At 39.4% G+C, this 17,432-nt stretch overlaps 1 protein-coding gene across 1 annotated transcript in view; it reads right to left on the bottom strand.

Annotated features, from left to right (window-relative positions):
- Positions 1–17,432, bottom strand: part of LOC116336198 (pecanex-like protein 3) — a 34,362-nt gene that overhangs the window by 9,886 nt on the left and 7,044 nt on the right. Inside the window, exons 8-27 of the mRNA XM_039618534.1 lie at positions 12,807–12,936; positions 12,363–12,532; positions 11,965–12,022; positions 11,704–11,845; positions 11,424–11,581; positions 10,534–10,687; positions 9,911–9,943; positions 9,643–9,814; positions 9,311–9,421; positions 8,781–8,872; positions 7,488–7,597; positions 6,751–6,856; positions 6,575–6,667; positions 6,332–6,482; positions 5,218–5,362; positions 3,716–3,893; positions 3,426–3,534; positions 3,010–3,139; positions 2,845–2,903; positions 2,547–2,762 (exon numbers count right to left, since the gene is read on the bottom strand). Of these exons, the coding sequence (XP_039474468.1) occupies positions 2,547–2,762; positions 2,845–2,903; positions 3,010–3,139; positions 3,426–3,534; positions 3,716–3,893; positions 5,218–5,362; positions 6,332–6,482; positions 6,575–6,667; positions 6,751–6,856; positions 7,488–7,597; positions 8,781–8,872; positions 9,311–9,421; positions 9,643–9,814; positions 9,911–9,943; positions 10,534–10,687; positions 11,424–11,581; positions 11,704–11,845; positions 11,965–12,022; positions 12,363–12,532; positions 12,807–12,936 (2,517 nt within the window). The remainder of the gene's footprint in view (positions 1–2,546; positions 2,763–2,844; positions 2,904–3,009; positions 3,140–3,425; positions 3,535–3,715; positions 3,894–5,217; positions 5,363–6,331; positions 6,483–6,574; positions 6,668–6,750; positions 6,857–7,487; positions 7,598–8,780; positions 8,873–9,310; positions 9,422–9,642; positions 9,815–9,910; positions 9,944–10,533; positions 10,688–11,423; positions 11,582–11,703; positions 11,846–11,964; positions 12,023–12,362; positions 12,533–12,806; positions 12,937–17,432) is intronic.

Raw genomic sequence — 17,432 nt, 5'->3', positions numbered from 1 at the left:
TGACAACAGCGTGGTCACCATGGTGTCGAACATGGAGAGGGAGTTCACGAAACTGAGGCGAAGAGATGGAATAAACAGAAGCGGACTATGGACAAGGTCAGACAGCCCAAGTGTATCCAGGACTACAACACACACATGGGAGGAGTGGACCTGCATGACCAGTTTGTCAGCCGCTACAGAGTCAACATCCGGTCCAAGAAGTGGTGGTGGCCATGCTTCAGCTGGGCCCTGAACAGTGCCATGGTGAACAGCTGGTGCTATTACAGGTACACAAGGCTGTATGTTATTTAGTGATATCACAATCGAGTTGGTGATGTTTGACTCGAGGTCATCGCTAGTGCTCTTCGATCGACAAGAGCAACAGTGATGATATCCAGACCAACATCACAAACTCAAGTGTGATATTGCTTTTACAGAACATTCTACATATGGGGCATGACGTTGTAGAAAGGATGAAACGATGCACATTCATGCATCTATCATGCTTGTTTTGTCATTCATTTAGGTCCTGGAAAAGCGGGAGAAGGATCTCCTCTCCTTCCAGAGGCTGGTAGCCCAGACCCTCCTCCTGCGCCATGGAACAAAGCCAAGTAGGCAGGGCAGAAGATCTTCAATGGCGGTGGCGATAACTGATGCCACCAGGTTTGATAATTTGAACCACTGGCCCTGCAACACTGGTAGCAGGTACAAGCGATGCAAGAACTGCGGCGGACGCACATCATTTGCGTGTGGAAAGTGTGATGTGCCACTACATGTGGAGTGCTTCAAGAAGTACTACACTGAGTAGAACATGCATGAATGAAAGATGATGGAATGTATGGGAAGAAATATGTTATATATGTATATATGTTTTAGAGGTTCTAAGAAAAAAATGTTTGTTGAGTATAAAAAATGAGAATAAAGAAATCAGTTCAAATTGTTTGATGTTTTGAATTTTATACAGGGGAACCTGAGGCTCCACCTTTTTGTTATTATTTATTATGACTATATTATTATTTTGTTCTTATTATATTATTATTATTACTTCTCTATTATTATTATTAGGTGACATTTGACCTAGTGACAAGCTGTGTGACTACTGGCAACAATTGTTGCCAGTCATAAAAAATGCTATTTTCTTCAAAAAAAAAAAGTACAAAATGGAAAAAATAAATACATAACATGATTCAGAGGGACTCAACTGATAAAATGATATGCCTTACAACTCTGAAAAAAATCTGGGCACAAACGGGTTAAACTGCTACCCCCCCGCAGAAAATGAACTTTGCTAAAATCAGAAAAAGTATCTTGTGTTAAAAAGTGACCTTTCTTGTTTTCTAAAATTACGCTGGTAAGAGGTGCTGTACATAGGTTTCATGTCAACACATGAGACTCTTCAGCTAATTTGGACTGACTTTAATGACAGTTTTAAAATCAAAATCTTGGTGAGGTTTTTAAAAGTCATCAATTAGGCTAACATGTTATGCTAAGAGATGTTATGCTTATTTAAGGCAAAACACTACCTAATTATTTGATGCGGTGTCCAAATGCCAATAGGTCTCCAATAGGTCAAAGCATTTCTGAGATACGACGAATCCAGTGACGGTGTGATCATATTCTTTAAAAATGGTTATATAGTTTAAAAGCTGTGTGCATAAAGAGAGCTCCAAACACTCATTCACTGATCGTGACAGAGTGAGACATTATAATGAAACTTGGTGAAATGACTGTCAAAGTCAGAGTGTCAAATTTAATAATCTTTTACCCTACAGCTCTAGCAGCTGTCACAGACTCCAGCAGGAGAGAAACAAGAGGAACGATATGATTAAGAACAGGTAGAAACACTTCACTGCCCACACATTCAATGCTTGGCCTTGAATAATTTTACTGCAAAAAATACTCAGCTAAAAAATAAAAAAAGATTAAACTTAACAAAAAAAATCATCAGTTTTAAGGTCGTATCATTATAGATCATAAAGCCCCGCTTTGCAGAGTGACAACCTCTTCAGAGGCTGACGCACAACTTTTTTTTCTTTGAATCCTCAATGACCTTAAAATAAACCCACAGACGTGAAACTGATCTCTTTTAAGAATAAAAATATGCCGTAAGAACTTAAACACAAAGTAATATTCAAAATATGAAGGTGAAGTGGCCTTAGACGACTTTTCAATCTCTCCTCCTCGTTCCTCTGCAATCAAGCCTTCATTTTCCACGGAGATTTCATACTTAATGGCAGACATAATTGCACAGGGTACGAATTTCATCGTCAATCGTGTAATTTTCCTATCGGCATGAAATAATGTGACGACATTTACATTTATTTAACATTTACTTTATGACAAGTTAAATCGAGAAACTTCTGCGTCTGCTGCCACCTAAAGCTTTATATTCCAGGGAAATTAGTGCCATCAGAAACCTCTTTTTAACTACTGATTAAGCTACAGCACCACATCTCCATAATAAATACTATTTCACAACATTTGACTGATGTCCAAGTTACCACAAGATGGTAAACAACTAAAAACTACATTCATTTTATGAGCTCTAAACATCTCATGCTGCTGACCTCTGAACTCTAGACCCCTCAGCTGGAAGGTCACAAGGCCGTTGCCGATTTCGATGATGTGCACCAGAGCGTTGAGGTAGTCTGACGCGAGGATGAAGCAGTCGCCCGTGCTGTAGTTCCCCCAGCGGCCGAGCAGTAAGTCTCCACAGAGGCTGTGCTGCAGAGAGCGGGTCAGGTGCTCGTAGAAAATAGAGTTCAAATTGTTGTCATCGGCACCTTCATGATAAAAAACAGAGGGTCACCTTCATTTCAGAACAAAAATCGATAAGCATCGACAGGAGGGAACACTGTGGCATACCTGGGTTGCGGTCTAACTGGGTGGCAAGTCTAGTGTTGGAATGATCGACCCTCTTGGTGCTGTAAACGGGACAAATTAGGATTAAAGGCAAATGGATTTTATTTATATTAAGAGTGTAAGATATACAGTTTCACACTTGCGCAGGTTATTTAACCAAACACATACTTGTAGTCGCGCTCCCAGAATTTAACGGGCCTGGTGTATGAGGTGACAAATACAGCACTGCCAAGGACAGGATTGAGAGGTGTGGAGAAGATGGCAGAAAAGACAGCTTGGACAAAAAGAACAGCAGAGTCTGAAATAGCAAGAGTTAAGGACATGTCACCAAAAACCCCCAAAACAAAACAAAACAAAAAAAACCCACTGAATAACTTCACTGTCACTTAGACTATCAAAATAAAGAATACAGCACAAAATAACAGCAACCTCTGTGCAGTAATGCAAAACAAGTCAATAACCTTGCAACATAAAATACCTTTGTCACATCTTAAAGCTACAATTTGCCCTCTTATACTCTATCAACCTTAAATTTGGCACTGGTGTATTCCTACTGTCACAAAATTAAGCTGAATAAAGGATACGGGGCACAGCAAAGGGCTGAGCAAAGGCATGAAAGGCTGAGCCCCAAGTGATCTGCCAGGGGGCAATGTAGGTCAACACGAAACGCAGCTTGTACAGCAGGTCCCACATCTGAAAACATTCAAACATTCATCATTATCAAGCTCACACAGACATGCACACGTAAAACTAGTGTTCATATTTGCTACAGAAATAAGACGATTAAGACTATTTGTGGGCAGGAAGCTGTTTCTAAAGTACCACAAAATCATTTGTGACGAAAAAATGTTACAAATATGAAATGTTTTCTAACCTTGCTGAAGAGAATGGACATGAAGTAGTAATCGATTAAGAAGGTCTCTGAGAAGTGTGGATAGTCGTAGTGGAAGAAGAGTGTGGTGAAGCACAGTGTGACGTACTGCTGCGATGGGGTACAGAAGGACGAACGCAGCAGCTTCATTCCAGCTACCGAGATAAAGAGAGCTCGGCTACTGGAGGGTTCGAGGAAGAGAGAGAGAGGGGAAGAAAGAAGAAAAAAAATCAGCACATGCTAACATATGGTTACAACAACAGGGCAAGAAATGAAATGAGATATTCAACACCAGATGCTAGTCATTGTGTCTACGTGCTACAGTTTAACCCCTTTCTTTAGAGTTTGCAGAGAGGTGTGCATAATTTTACAGTGATGTGAAAAGAAAGGTTTTCACAACACTTTATGCAGTCCCGTGAAAAACTAAATCCACCTTTAATTCCTAGAGAATTAAGAGTGTAAGTAGCAGCAAGGTGCTGCTAATAAAAACTTCATTAAGTGATCATCAGCCAGTGTGACCTTAGCCAAAAGTGAGTTGGTGCAACAGGACAATAATTCTAATCACAGCAGCAAATCTACACAAAATGTGTGAAAAAGAAAATAATTAAGATGCTGTAAATGCCCCGTAAAAGTCCAGACATGAACCTAACTGAAATGCTGTGGTAGGACCTTAATAGAGCTGTGCACAAACAAAAGTGCACAAAAGCTACTGAATCATCACAGTTTTTTACACGACTGCAAAGACTGCTGTAAAAATCTTCAGTGGTTTTCACACTCAGTTTTTGAAAATGACAAAAACAAACTACTACTTCTTCAAAGAAAAGAAAATCACAGGTAACATACAATATACTACTACACTATTTAATGAAATAAAACCTGACAAATTTCTCTTGATGTTCACATTGACATAAAGGGGAAGTGGGATTGTTGTGTAATTTGTGGGTTCTATGCAGTTTCTGCAGCAGGAGCCAGCCTTCTGGATTTGTGTCAATCTCTCAAAGTTTCTTTTACAGTCATGCTGAAATACTGCCTAACTCCATTTTCGTCTTAATTTAGCTTGATGCCCTCCTTAGAAGGCAGAGAAACTGTATTTTATGTGCCTTTGCTATTGAGGACAACTTAGATAAAGCAACACAGCATTTTTTAAATCATCCGTTTCAAGAGTTCAATTCAATTTGAATGGATGTATATAGTGCCAAATCACAACAACTGTCCCCAAATAAAACTTTATACTGTAGGGAAAGGGGGTACAATATTACGAGAGAAAACACCAACTATCAAAAGACCAGAAGAAAAAAAAAACTCAGGCTCAGGGAGGGGCAGCTGCCACCACCGGTTGGGGGTGATGGGAAAAAGAAGACAGCAGAGGGAGATGGGACATAAGGCACACATGGGAGAGTTCAACACATCCAGCAGACAGCACATGTCCACAGGGAGCAGAGATGAAGAACAGTGTAACCTTAGCATGTAAAATATTAACAGAACCAGGACGAGGAAATGCTTACTAGATGTCCAGCTCTTTGTGATTCTGGCCCACTGTTCGAGCTTCGGTGGTTAGGGAGTTCAGCACTACAGCTGGGTAGATAAAATATTTCTCCACGCACTGAAGCCATGCGTACAGCTTCTCAAACCACATCAACTGAGCAGCATCTGGGTCAAACAGAAAGCAAAAAATATGTTACAAATGTGGAGTAATTCACAAACTGCAGATATCCTATATCTGTGGAGAAAAAATAAATAAATAAATAAATCAGAAAATGATTTAAAGTGAAGTTTAAAAGAGGTTCAATACACTAATTAGCCACAACAATAAAACCACTGACAGATGACATGAATAAAACTGATCTGATCATCACTGCAGGATGGTGAGATCAGTCTTACTCACTTGGGATTCATGTGGATGTTTCTGGGTTGTAACGATACTCCCAGAAACATCCATCCTCCTCCAGCAGGATTATATGCCCTACCACACTGCAAAAAACGCTTAGAAATGGTCTGAAGAATTCAATAAAGAGACCAGGCCTGGCCTCTAAATTCCAAAAATCAAGCCTAAACTGGCCCACAGGAACTGTCACTGTCACCATCTCAGTGCCAGACACCCCAAGGGTCCAATGTCCATGACCTGATGAATCAGAGCTATTCTAGTAGCACAAGGGGAATCTATTCAATATTAAACAGATGCTTTTAAAGTTGTGGCTGACTAGCACCATTAAAAACATTGCGAAAAATGTCTATAAAATATTTAAAGTTAAACTCAAGAAGACATGACAGTAATTTGATAATTTTAAACAACTTCTAACACAAAAATCTTGAGATAAAATAAGTGATTTGATTTATTTTTAGTGTTGAGTGTATATATTACTTAATATATCCATGATATTCAAAATATGCAGCTGACTGTCATTTAAAAATAGTTATGTATTGTCTGGTGCAGCAGCCTATGAAGCTTCCCAGGAGTGTTTTCTCAGGAGCACTTTTAGCTGGAGATCTTACTTTTTGTAATTAGAACAACTTATAACATTTCAGTTTCCAAAGCTTGTTATACTATACATGTATTTATAGATGTTGTTATTTTTCTGTGCATGTGAATAAAGACAAAAGATGCAATCAGACACCCACCTCGGACCTCAAACTGACTATACTCTTTGGAGCGGAGTAAAGGGTGAGCCAGGCAGAACCACGGCAGCTGTTTGCGGAGCTGAGGCAGGAGATAGTGTGTAATGAAGCCAACAACTCCAGCCAGGATGTATAAGACAACGCTAAGAGCAGGCTGCGGAGAAAGAGCAAAAAGAGGAACATTTTAATTAAGTCTATATACAAAAATGATGCGAGAGTAAGGTCATGAATACTGCTCCAACTAACTTGAAGAGCGATGAAAACTGTGCTGGCACTGATGGCAAAGGTAATCACAGCCATGAGGGGACAGATGACGAGGTCCGAATGAAGAATCTCTTTCTATAAATAGACAGATTGATTTTAAAACTAATTAAATCATTACATAAAAATTAAACTGCAGGCTGGTGAGCAACAGTAGTTACCACAGAGTTGCGTAGCTTATCGGGAAGAGGGTCCTTGATTTCCACAGGGGGTTCTTCTGGATTTCGGTTCTCCAGTTCTGGGAATAATTTAGACCGGACCAGTGACCTGATGTTATGGGTAAAAAGCATAAAAGAAAGAGTTACAAGAAATACCACAGAAAGATAAAATCTATCATCAAAGTCTTCACAGATGATCAAGACACCAGTACTGTCTCTTGGCCATTAGCATCATTTTTATGTCTTGGATTGGGGCGACCGTGGCTCAGGGGGTTGGGAAGCGCACCTGTAACCGGAAGGTCGCCGGTTCGATCCCCGGCCTTTCTGTCCTGGCCTTTCTGTCCTGGTCGTTGTGTCCTTGGGCAAGACACTTTACCCTACCGCCTACTGGTGTTGGCCAGAGGGGCCGATGGCGCGATATGGCAGCCTCGCCTCTGTCAGTCTGCCCCAGGGCAGCTACAACTGTAGCTTGCCTCCACCAGTGTATGAATGTGAGCGTGAATGAATAATGGCATTGTAAAGCGCTTTGGGTGCCTTGAAAAGCGCTATATAAATCCAATCCATTATTATCATTATTGTAGCTAACTTTGTAAAACACAAAAAAACTACACTTTAGACTTGCTATCTATCTTGCTATATAGACTTCTTTAAGTAACTGTTAATCTATTCTGGATCTAAAAGGAAGATTCAATAAAGACTCCCAAGACCATCATTGCCAATATGAAACAGGAAATACTGACCACAGGATGGTAGGATCGCTGCTTTGGCGGCTCAGGTGGTAGGATAAGGCCAGGAGTAGGCCACAAAACACGGAGAACAGTACTGGAACATGGGCATCCCCCCACGGTGCCTAATGAAAAAAAGGGGGGAAAAAAGTCAAATAGACGACTGTAATAGGAAAAACACGTCCAAACTCTTCCATGTCATGTTCAGTAAGATCACACCTGGCACTAACATGATCACACATTAACAGCTCCAAGTACATGTGTAATTGCACAAAAGATGCACTGAGACTGGATTACTCAGACCCACATTCTGAAAGCCCATAAAGTCAGTATTAGTTGGGTATTGGATGTCTTTTGGCAACTTGGCTTGCCTGAACATGTCAAGGAATAGAAACACAGTTTGCACTGTTTTGATTTCTTCTTTTAATTTCCAGCTGAGTAGTCAGGGGAAGTGAATTTCTACCTTTTACCAGTTAAAAATCAAACCCACTTGTCACTGAAATAATATCGTTTTACAGTACACTGTCTTATTTCTTTATATTTCTTTTTATATCCCCCCCCCCCAACTCAAGGTAGGGGTGCTCAACAGACAACTTGGCAAAGGACAAACTTTAAAGGTATCTTTATGTACTTTGTTACTTGTTTGAATTTCTTTAGTGGAATTTACAAAAGTGACATCGATAACATAGTTTGACAGACATAAATAGTATTTTTACAGCAACAAGGTGATTTCCAAAGAGGTATTAGTTGAAAACTTGTATCATAGAATGGTCTGCAGCTTGTCCTTATTTGAGGAAACTGGACAAGTATATAGAAATGCAAACAATAGAAAGTAGATGCACAAATGGTATGAATTTGAAAACCTTACATCGCCTCACTCTTTACTTAGTTATCGTATTCACGACACCTGCTCGCCCACTCAGAGGGGTGACAACAATACCCCATCAGCCTTTTACAGCTGAGCGCTAAAAATTACAGCAATGCTTGCCTAGGAGGTCATACTATTAAAGAATAAAGGTGTTCATACTAAATATTGACTATCAAGCTCATAAGAATTGTGCAAACTCCGTTTCTGCCCTGCATATGATCCATATTTCCTCATTTTTCAATAAACTGCTGCAGAAGAGGGTGGTGGCTCACACACATAATACTGTATGTCTGCATACATGCCGAGCAGGGAAGTGACACGCAATCACAAATGATCACTTGAGACATATGTGAAGAGTAAGCTGTCTACCTGTGATCAGATCACCCATGACGCACATTAATAACAGGTGCGAACTGGGACAGTCAGTCGGTTCAACTTACATTTATGGCACCAAGGCAAAATCCATACAGCAGGGCAGCCACCAGCACACTGCGTATGAGGCTGTACAGAGATGAAAGGGGGCTGGTAGTGGCTGAGGAAAGAATACAGAGAGATCAGACACAATTAGGCTGACATGGGTGAGACACAACGACACAAACGATAGACAACTCTCATTATTGTGTTTGGGCAGAAATACTCAAAGTATTTGTTTTTACTAGTTTCTCTGAGCTATGAACAAGCAGAATCTCACACATTTTTTTTTAAATGTTTATTTGCATTGTTTACTGAAGCCAGGCCTTCCCAACGGGGACGGGAAACAATTCCCATACATCTAATTGCCTACTGTGATACTGTGTAGTGACCATTTGAAAAAACCAAAAAAAACAAACTTTGTTGTGTTCAAATGTACCAATAAACACAAGGATGTGTTCAAATAACCACATGGTTTTTAAATTGTCCTCCTAAAAATGGTCTGACACTTTCAACCTCCAAGTATTCGATTATCCCATTCGTGTAATAATATTCTTACCACTTCCACCAAAAATGTGCATGTCAATCTGCTCCAGCAGACACATCACAAAAGTGTTGACCTGAGGTAGCAACCCAAACAGGAAAATGACTGGGAAACACAGGGCAAACACTGTTGGATGAAAAGAGGGGAAAATTGTGCTTAAAAATGGGTTACAGTTTAAAAACCCACTAATCCTCCTCATGCATAAAGCAGTGTTATAATCAGGATATATTCAGGACTATTTTATAACACTGCAATAAGAAAGATAGACCTATTCCGGCATGTAGCAATGCTAGCACTGTCAATCTGAACATCAACCTGATGTAAAAGAATCCATGAATAATACTAACCAATGAGAACATCCCTGACACAGAGCAGGAATTGCGCAGAGAAGATGATGATGCCATAGAGGGAGAAGGGCTGCAGACTTCCAGAGCGCCCAGATAAGTCAAAGATCCAGATCATCACACAGCATAAGCAGAAGTAGACTGGCCGACTGTACACAATGATCCAGTTATGCCCCTTTTACATGACAGACAAGGAGAGAAACAACGTTATACCATAATTTTAAGGTCAAAAGTATTTTATAAAATGTGGATTCCTAAATCTACTACTCACATGCATGGGAGAGGCTGCATCTGGCTGTACACTCTAAAACAAAGAGGCAGGGAATTTAGGCTTCATGTCTTTCACGTGTATGTTAAAAACATAAACAGGAACGACAATTGTTTGGCCCTAGCTAACCAGGTTAGCTGCAAATTGTTGTGACCCTTGGACTGGATTTTGAGCACTTAGCTTCCTACAACAATGATGTTAAAAGACTGCTTTAAAACAAGTCCAGTATCATGTTACTGGAGCCTTATTTTAAATTGCACAATTATTGTACTCTTGACAGAGGATGCGTTGTAAGAGAAAGTCTTATAAGGGTCTTACATAGGCTAAGTCTTATGACAACCATTAGTTTTTTCATTTAGTTTTCCCTTTTTTCTTTCAAATGAACATCAAATCTCTAAGCTCTAAGTAATATTCAATTCGTCAGGATTTGATTTAGCCAAATCTCCACCTGCGCGATCTGTTTATCTGTTATTTTCACAGAACCAAACGGAGGTTCAGAGTTTAGTTTAGAGTGAGCACTTATATGTTATGACATTGTAAGAATACAAGTTTTGGTCATACAGTGACCATTATTAAGTTACTTGCTGAAGACTTTTGGTAAGAGAAACAACATAAATAAGAGGTACCTTCAGTAAGGAGTACTGGCAACTAGCAATGACCAGGCAGAACTGGAAGACCCAAATGTCCCTGAAAAAGCCTTGGAGCAGCAGCAGGAACCCCAGGAATGCCACCAGGCTGGCCAGCACCACAGCAAACACGTTCTCTCCCACACGGCGGTTCCTAGGAAAGTAAGGTGCAGCAGTATATATTTGAGAAACCTCAAAATTAGATCTAAATTCTGTCTTTGACTTGTAAATAAAATGTGCTTCATGAGAAAAAAATTAAAACAAATGTGTATTAAGTGTTAAGTCAATATCCTACTGGACATAAGTCCTGTGACAATGAGGAGGTTCTTCCATTACAAACAAAACAACCCATTAAAAAAAACAGTACCAGTATTACAGTAAAACCTTAAAGTTTCATCTAAATCAGTTTACAATGCATCCTGTATAGTAGCAGCAAGTTTCTATTTATTTTAAAGAAAAACACAGGATAACATTTTCTGTGTTGTTGTTTAGTGAAAAAATATTAAATAGATCCTTTAAAAGAACTTTGCTTATGAATGAAAATCTTTTGCTTCAGTGTAAGAGGAAAACAGCCTTCAGAAATGTGATACAGAGTAACCAAATTTGTTGGACTTGTTTATCCTTCTTCTCTATCAATTCTCAATCAAAACCATGGACCTGTTTAAAAGTAAACCCAGTTGCTTTTATAAGTTAAATATTTACTTGAAATGATCATTTTGTCTTCTTTTTTTAAAATTTTGCATCCAGCAACTAAAACTAAAACAACAGTTGTTATGTATCAATTATTTTAGGGGCAACAGAGTACATTTTGTACATTTTTCTTTGCTGTCACAGAGAAAAAGTAACTAATTAAAATGTAATCCATTCTCTTTTCCAATGTTTTGTCTTACCTGTCTAATAAGGCAAGCAGAGCCAGTCGATCATATCGGACTCTCAGCCACTTTCCAGGCAGCACCCAAAAGCGATAGTACTGTTTAGGTTTGGCTTTCTCCTCAATCATCAAAGTGTTTTCTTGGGACTCTTGTAAAGACTCGTGATCCAGATCAAACTAGGTAAGAATTCAGAGATTGTGTGAATTAGGAAACAGGATCCAGAAGGACCGTCTGTGATAGTCAGCTTTGACGTGCCGACTGATGTCCTATTTGGAATAATCAATGAAGTACTGCTAACCTCGGGCATCTCCAGAGGCACCCTGCGCACCTGCATCCCCTGTAAAGCCCCTTGTCTGGGCTGTAGCATGGACAGGACTGGTGCCCCTTCCGGGACCTCAGTGGATGTGAAGCTTGAAGATTGGGACTGCCTCTCCCTTTCTCTGCAAGTGTAAAATTTCACAGCCTTGAATGTAGCTGTTAGTAATGTTTTAACGACAACAATAACTCTCGTAGTCTGTAGAAAAGAAAGACACTTGGCAATAAAAACTTTATAACTTACTGAACTGGGTCCTCATAGCCGCCTCCAGCAGGTCCAAATGTGTAGGACCTCTTTACTCCTGTTATATAACAGAGACACAGCAGAAATGAATACCCTCAACAGTGTAAAATCTGCAATCACAGACAGATTATACAATAATGCAATCTGACTAGTGATTTTCTTTATGTAGATTCAAATACCAGTGACCATTACATTACAATTACTTTACATAATGCTTCAAAATAATAGCTCAAATAACAGACTGGTAGCATTTCAAGGTAGCAAGTCCTAAGACTCGCTACTCAAGGAGAGTCCACTATTCATGAAGAGTTGGATAAAAAAAATGACACCAGTCTCATATCTGCCCATTTAATAATAGGATAAACAGAATGACTGTCTTGACAAGACAAGGCACTTACCACTCTCATCATAGAAATAGTGCACTGCCCCTTCTGATGTGTCGTCAAATGTGGAAGCCTCATGGATGCCACTGCGGGGTAGTAGAAGTGAAGAGGCAAACTGTAAGGCTGAGGGAAGTGTACGGGTGCGTGAATGAGAGGAGGTCCGAGTTCGCTGGAGGTCCTGGAGACTACAGGAAACAAACAAATGAATACAGCAGTTAATCTTAATCCTAAACTCAGTCCCCCTAAAGCTCACATGCTCCATGAGCTATACTTAGAATTAATTAATGAAAATACTACTTTATATAGACACAATTTTAATCTGGGCTGTTATTCTTATGTCCATTATAATGTAAACATACTAATATGGAAGGCACGGTAGAAAGAAAACCAAAACTAAAAAGAAAAGTTGAGGACAAGTGCAAACAAACATATTGGGACATCTTTGCTTAGATGACAAACCTGGGAGGGGATCCCATGGTAGACGGTGGTGGTGTAGGGTTGCTCCCAGCATTGTGTCTCCTGCGTATGGCCTGGGTCCTCTTTACACTGCTGACTGATTCGTGTTTGCCCCCTTCCTCCGTGGCCATGGCTGAGGAAAGTTTATCATTTACATCACATTTTCAGTGTACATAATGCACATATCTAAGATTTAACTATAACTGCATTCTATCTTAATTCAGAACTTAGAATGTCCTTATGCTATTTATTCATTTATTAAATAAATAAGTACATAGCTGAAGAGATAGTTAGGTTTCACACATCAGACTATTAATTACAATTAATTTATTATAAATTTTCCAAAGCATGACTCCATGTTAGCAGCAAGGACATGGGTTAATGAAAAGATTTTGCCTCAATGTGTTAGGGGTGATCGGTTACTGAGGTCTCAGCAGTGAGGTGGTAATCAGGGTTTAAACACAATAATTTTTACTCATCTTACTGATGCTTCATATTTTTGTATTAGTAGTCTTTTTGGTCATTTTTCATTACTAAACATTGTTTTAAATACTCCAATTTTTATAAAAAAAAGAAAAACATCTGAACAGAATTGTAATTGAGCACAACAGTATTATTTACCAGCAGCACATTTCAGATAATATCTCACTCTGAATTTTTCCAAATTGTCAAACCAAAATAATAATTTAAAATGAAGACAGTGAGTGAATAACACAGAAATCAGACACTATCAGTCATCTCATTCTCCTATCCTATGCTCCTGATGTGGATTCATTACTGGCAGATTTTGGTGCTAGAGAAAGAGCACAGCTGCAGTCTCAGCCAAATTGCCAATTTGCAGAGGTAAATTAAGTTAGCAGTTAGTGTGTATAGTGAAGCCTGTGTTTTAACTTCTTTATCAAATTAGCCTAACAAATGCTTTTTGGGTGTTTAAAATACTAATATAATTTGTTAAACAGACAGTTTAATAAAACTTTATTGGGTTTTCATTCAAAGTTATTTATTCGATTAACAGTTTTGTAAACCATCTTTTAGTGCAGATGGGAACACCTCCTAAACAACTATGTCTTTGCTAAAAATAAGTTGCACATCGACCATAAATGGCACCAAAAGATGGTAGAAAATATTTAGCATAGTTTCTTCACATTCCTATGACTCAGGTACAAAGAAATGTTTAGGTACTCCACCCATTACACTTATTGGTAGGGTAAAAGCTGGATGATGCCTGAATGTTTCTGGTAAACTTGAGTAATAAGGAGTTCTACTAAAACAATAAAGTTTAAGCACAGCAGCCAAAATTTTAATTAATACTTCCAACTTTCCCCAACACTGTGCTTTAGTTACCTTTCACTATTCCTACAGCATATGCGTGACTAGTCGACTAATCATTGCTGTTGTCACTAGTTGCTACCAGACTTACTAGTGGTTTTAATCTAATTGTTAAACTTTTAATCAATGCCGAAAATCGGTATATTATTGGGTCCTAAATGTTATGCACCCATTTGCCACCAAATGGCACATCATTGTTGGGAAACTCCATAAATCTGTTAATCTAGGTCTGATCTTTTTGTTAACACTATTAGAATGAGATCATTGATACAAGCAGTGGAAAGGAGCTTTCTCCATAAGGTGGATGGGCTCTGCCTTAGTTATAGGGTAAGAAATTCAGTTATTCGGAAGGGGTTCAAAGAAGAGCAGCTACTCCTTCACATTGAAAGGGGGTGGCTAAGGATGTTACCCCCCACAACCTGACTTTAGATAAGCAGAAGAAAATGGATGGATAATTTATTGTTTTATTTTAGATTTTAACTTTTATTGAAGTGGGTGTCATGAATTTCGAACAGTGTGCATCATTCATTATGCTTGGGACTTTTAAGTCGTGATTTATTAGTTTTTCAGATGTTAATTTGTCATATTTTAGTGGAACGTGTTTGGTTTTGTATCATCTTTAACATCGGTTTATTTTAAGTGTTTTTCATCTTTGTTGTCTATCTGGAGTATAATGTGTAATGTTGATAATGCACGCTGCAAGGTGCTGCACATTTAAGCGGCATGATTCATTACTGAAGAATGTGATAAATGGTTTCAAATACCTATGTTATTAATTTTTGACATTTTCCAATAAAAGTTTCTCAAATGGAACTTATTACCTGAGTGTTCCTAAGTTTCAGACTAGTCGGTTAGTCTTTTTTTTCCTCATTTAGTCGACTAAGAAATTAGGAAAATCCCTAGTATAGCACACAGTGGAAACACCTGACATTAATACATACAGTATATAGGCAAAAGCTGCTCAGCCATGGAAGCCCATGCCACAAAAATGCTGGTGCAAAGTTTTTGTGCTGATGGTTTTGTGCTGAGGGCTCTGGAACTCTGCAGTTATTAACTCAAAAGAGCTTTGGAGACTTTTGCGCACTATATGCAGTCAGTGAGCCTGTTCTATAACTTTACATGGTTTGAGCCTTCATTTCTGTGGTTCCTAAATGCTTCCAATTTGCAATAATACCACTTACTGATAGTGGAATATCTAGGAGGGAAGCAATTTCACAAACTGACTGGCATGCTTGAACTCGGTGAGCTCTTTAGAATGAGCCATTCTTGAAAAAATGTTTCTCAAGGCAGACTCCTTGGCTATGGGCTTGATTTTATTTTTTAAGTCTGGCAATGGGAGTGAAAACGCCTAAATTTAAAGATTAAGAGGGACTTTTGTCCATATAGGGTATTATGTTACACAATGTTAAAATAATCTGATTAAATAGAATAATCTAAAAAATAAATTTGAATAAAAAGCAGATTCTGTTACATCTGTAAATTTGAATGTGTTCTTTAAAACCCCTATTTCATGCTTTATTCCGTAAAGATACAGTTATACCTTTTTTTGCCTGTTTAATTTCGAGCTTAGTTTTGTGAGGATTTTGTTAATAGTTTTTTTGTTGTTTTTTTTATGACGGGCCCAGGGTAACCCCATTTCTTTGAAGCTCAAGTGCGGTATCTCACTATGGGAAGTGCCTTCTGGCATGACAAGCCACAGAAGCTCTTATCACCAAGACCATGGGGTCCAGGCTTTCTTAGTGTTGTTTATCCATGTGCCTCTACTAAACCATAAAGCAACTAACTCATGACTAAATTTAATTAATTCAAAAGGTCAAATAATTTTGAGTAAATACATAAATAAATATCAGTCAGCATTTTTCCATTTTTTATCTATTGATGCCTTACTATCACTGTCCAGTTGCATGGGCAAAGTGCAGTGAAATACCAGTTTTCAAGGAACCGGGGTTAACCCCTTGACCCACGCAAAAGGTCAGCCACCTCTGGCTGTCATTCCCCAAATGGCAGGGGGCGAAAAGCTAACAGCTCCTGTGCAGGGCAGCTATAGGTAGAATCCCTAACGTCACACATGAAGGCAGCGTTAGGGTGCAAAACCTCCCTATTACAGTTGGTGGAAAACTACAGACATGATGTGTGGGTAGACAGAGCATGTAACTTACGGTTACTATTATTTTTCATTGATCCTAAAGCAAGCTGTAAAAAGTTGAGACTACCTGTAAGACTAAGACTAACTCTAAAACTGTAGTTAAATCTCTTTGTAAGAGAATGCTGACAAATTGGTGCATTACCAAAGCCAACATGGCAGCCTGACATTCCAGCCAAACACTTTAATAGTGGAAAATGCTTTTCCCTTATCTAGCAAAACCTGAAGGAAGTCTAACACAATTCTAGCACAGCACTGATAAGAAATTTTGTTCGTAGCTGCACACGTTCTCTCAAATACACACCCTCATAAAGTCAGAATACAGAAACTGCTCTTGCACTCTGAATGGTCTCAATCAACCTCAGGGGGAGACCCAACTCATTTAAATTCAGCCTTTCAGGTGCCAGTCCCAGCTAACTGCTCTGTGACACCTGTGACACCAGGCCCCTGTGCAAAGGCAGTGTCCACCGCCGGCTGTGGAGAAGACAAGTTAGATCCGTCATCCATGGCCCGCTGGGCCATTATGGAGCAATCAAAATCAAAGACAGCCACTGCTCCCTCAACCTGCTCAGGGAAACTCTTATAGCAGTGCGCCTGGCCATGGGTGAGCTCCCCTAATGTTTTGACCTCAATTTTTTTAGGGAAAAGAAAAGAGGACATTGTGTTTTTGTATGATGCAAACAAATATACGGACACCTTCAGATGTGGTGGACTATTGCGGGATTGAGTCTCCACTCCCCATTGAGTGGATTTCCTCTGTAGCTCCGCTCCAGTGTTCAATGCACTGGGAACATGCGTCACACATAATGACAGGAGGTGTTCACTGCTCCACACAATCAGAGTGTGAGCCAGGCTGTGTAATGTCACACAGCAAGTGCCTCAGACGGTCTGTATACACAACTGTTGTTATACTGTCTCTCTTAATCAGGACATAACAATTTTTCAGGAGCAGCAAGAAATGCCCCAAAGCCAAAAAACCTGCCGTCAGCTCCAAGTAATTTATATATGTGCGACAAAGCCTCTGGGGCTAGGTGCCATTCACGGCCCTCCACTTGAAAACAGCACCCCACCCAATCAATGAAGCATCTAAGTTTTCCTCATAACCACCTAACCTAAGGGGAACTGGCGGTGAACACTTTTGGGTCTCTCCAGTAATA

This window comes from Oreochromis aureus, linkage group 10 (assembly GCF_013358895.1).
Source record: "Oreochromis aureus strain Israel breed Guangdong linkage group 10, ZZ_aureus, whole genome shotgun sequence".
NCBI lineage: Eukaryota > Metazoa > Chordata > Actinopteri > Cichliformes > Cichlidae > Oreochromis > Oreochromis aureus.
The sequence above is the reverse complement of the archived record's forward strand: the minus strand, read 5'-3'. Positions and strand labels throughout refer to the sequence as shown.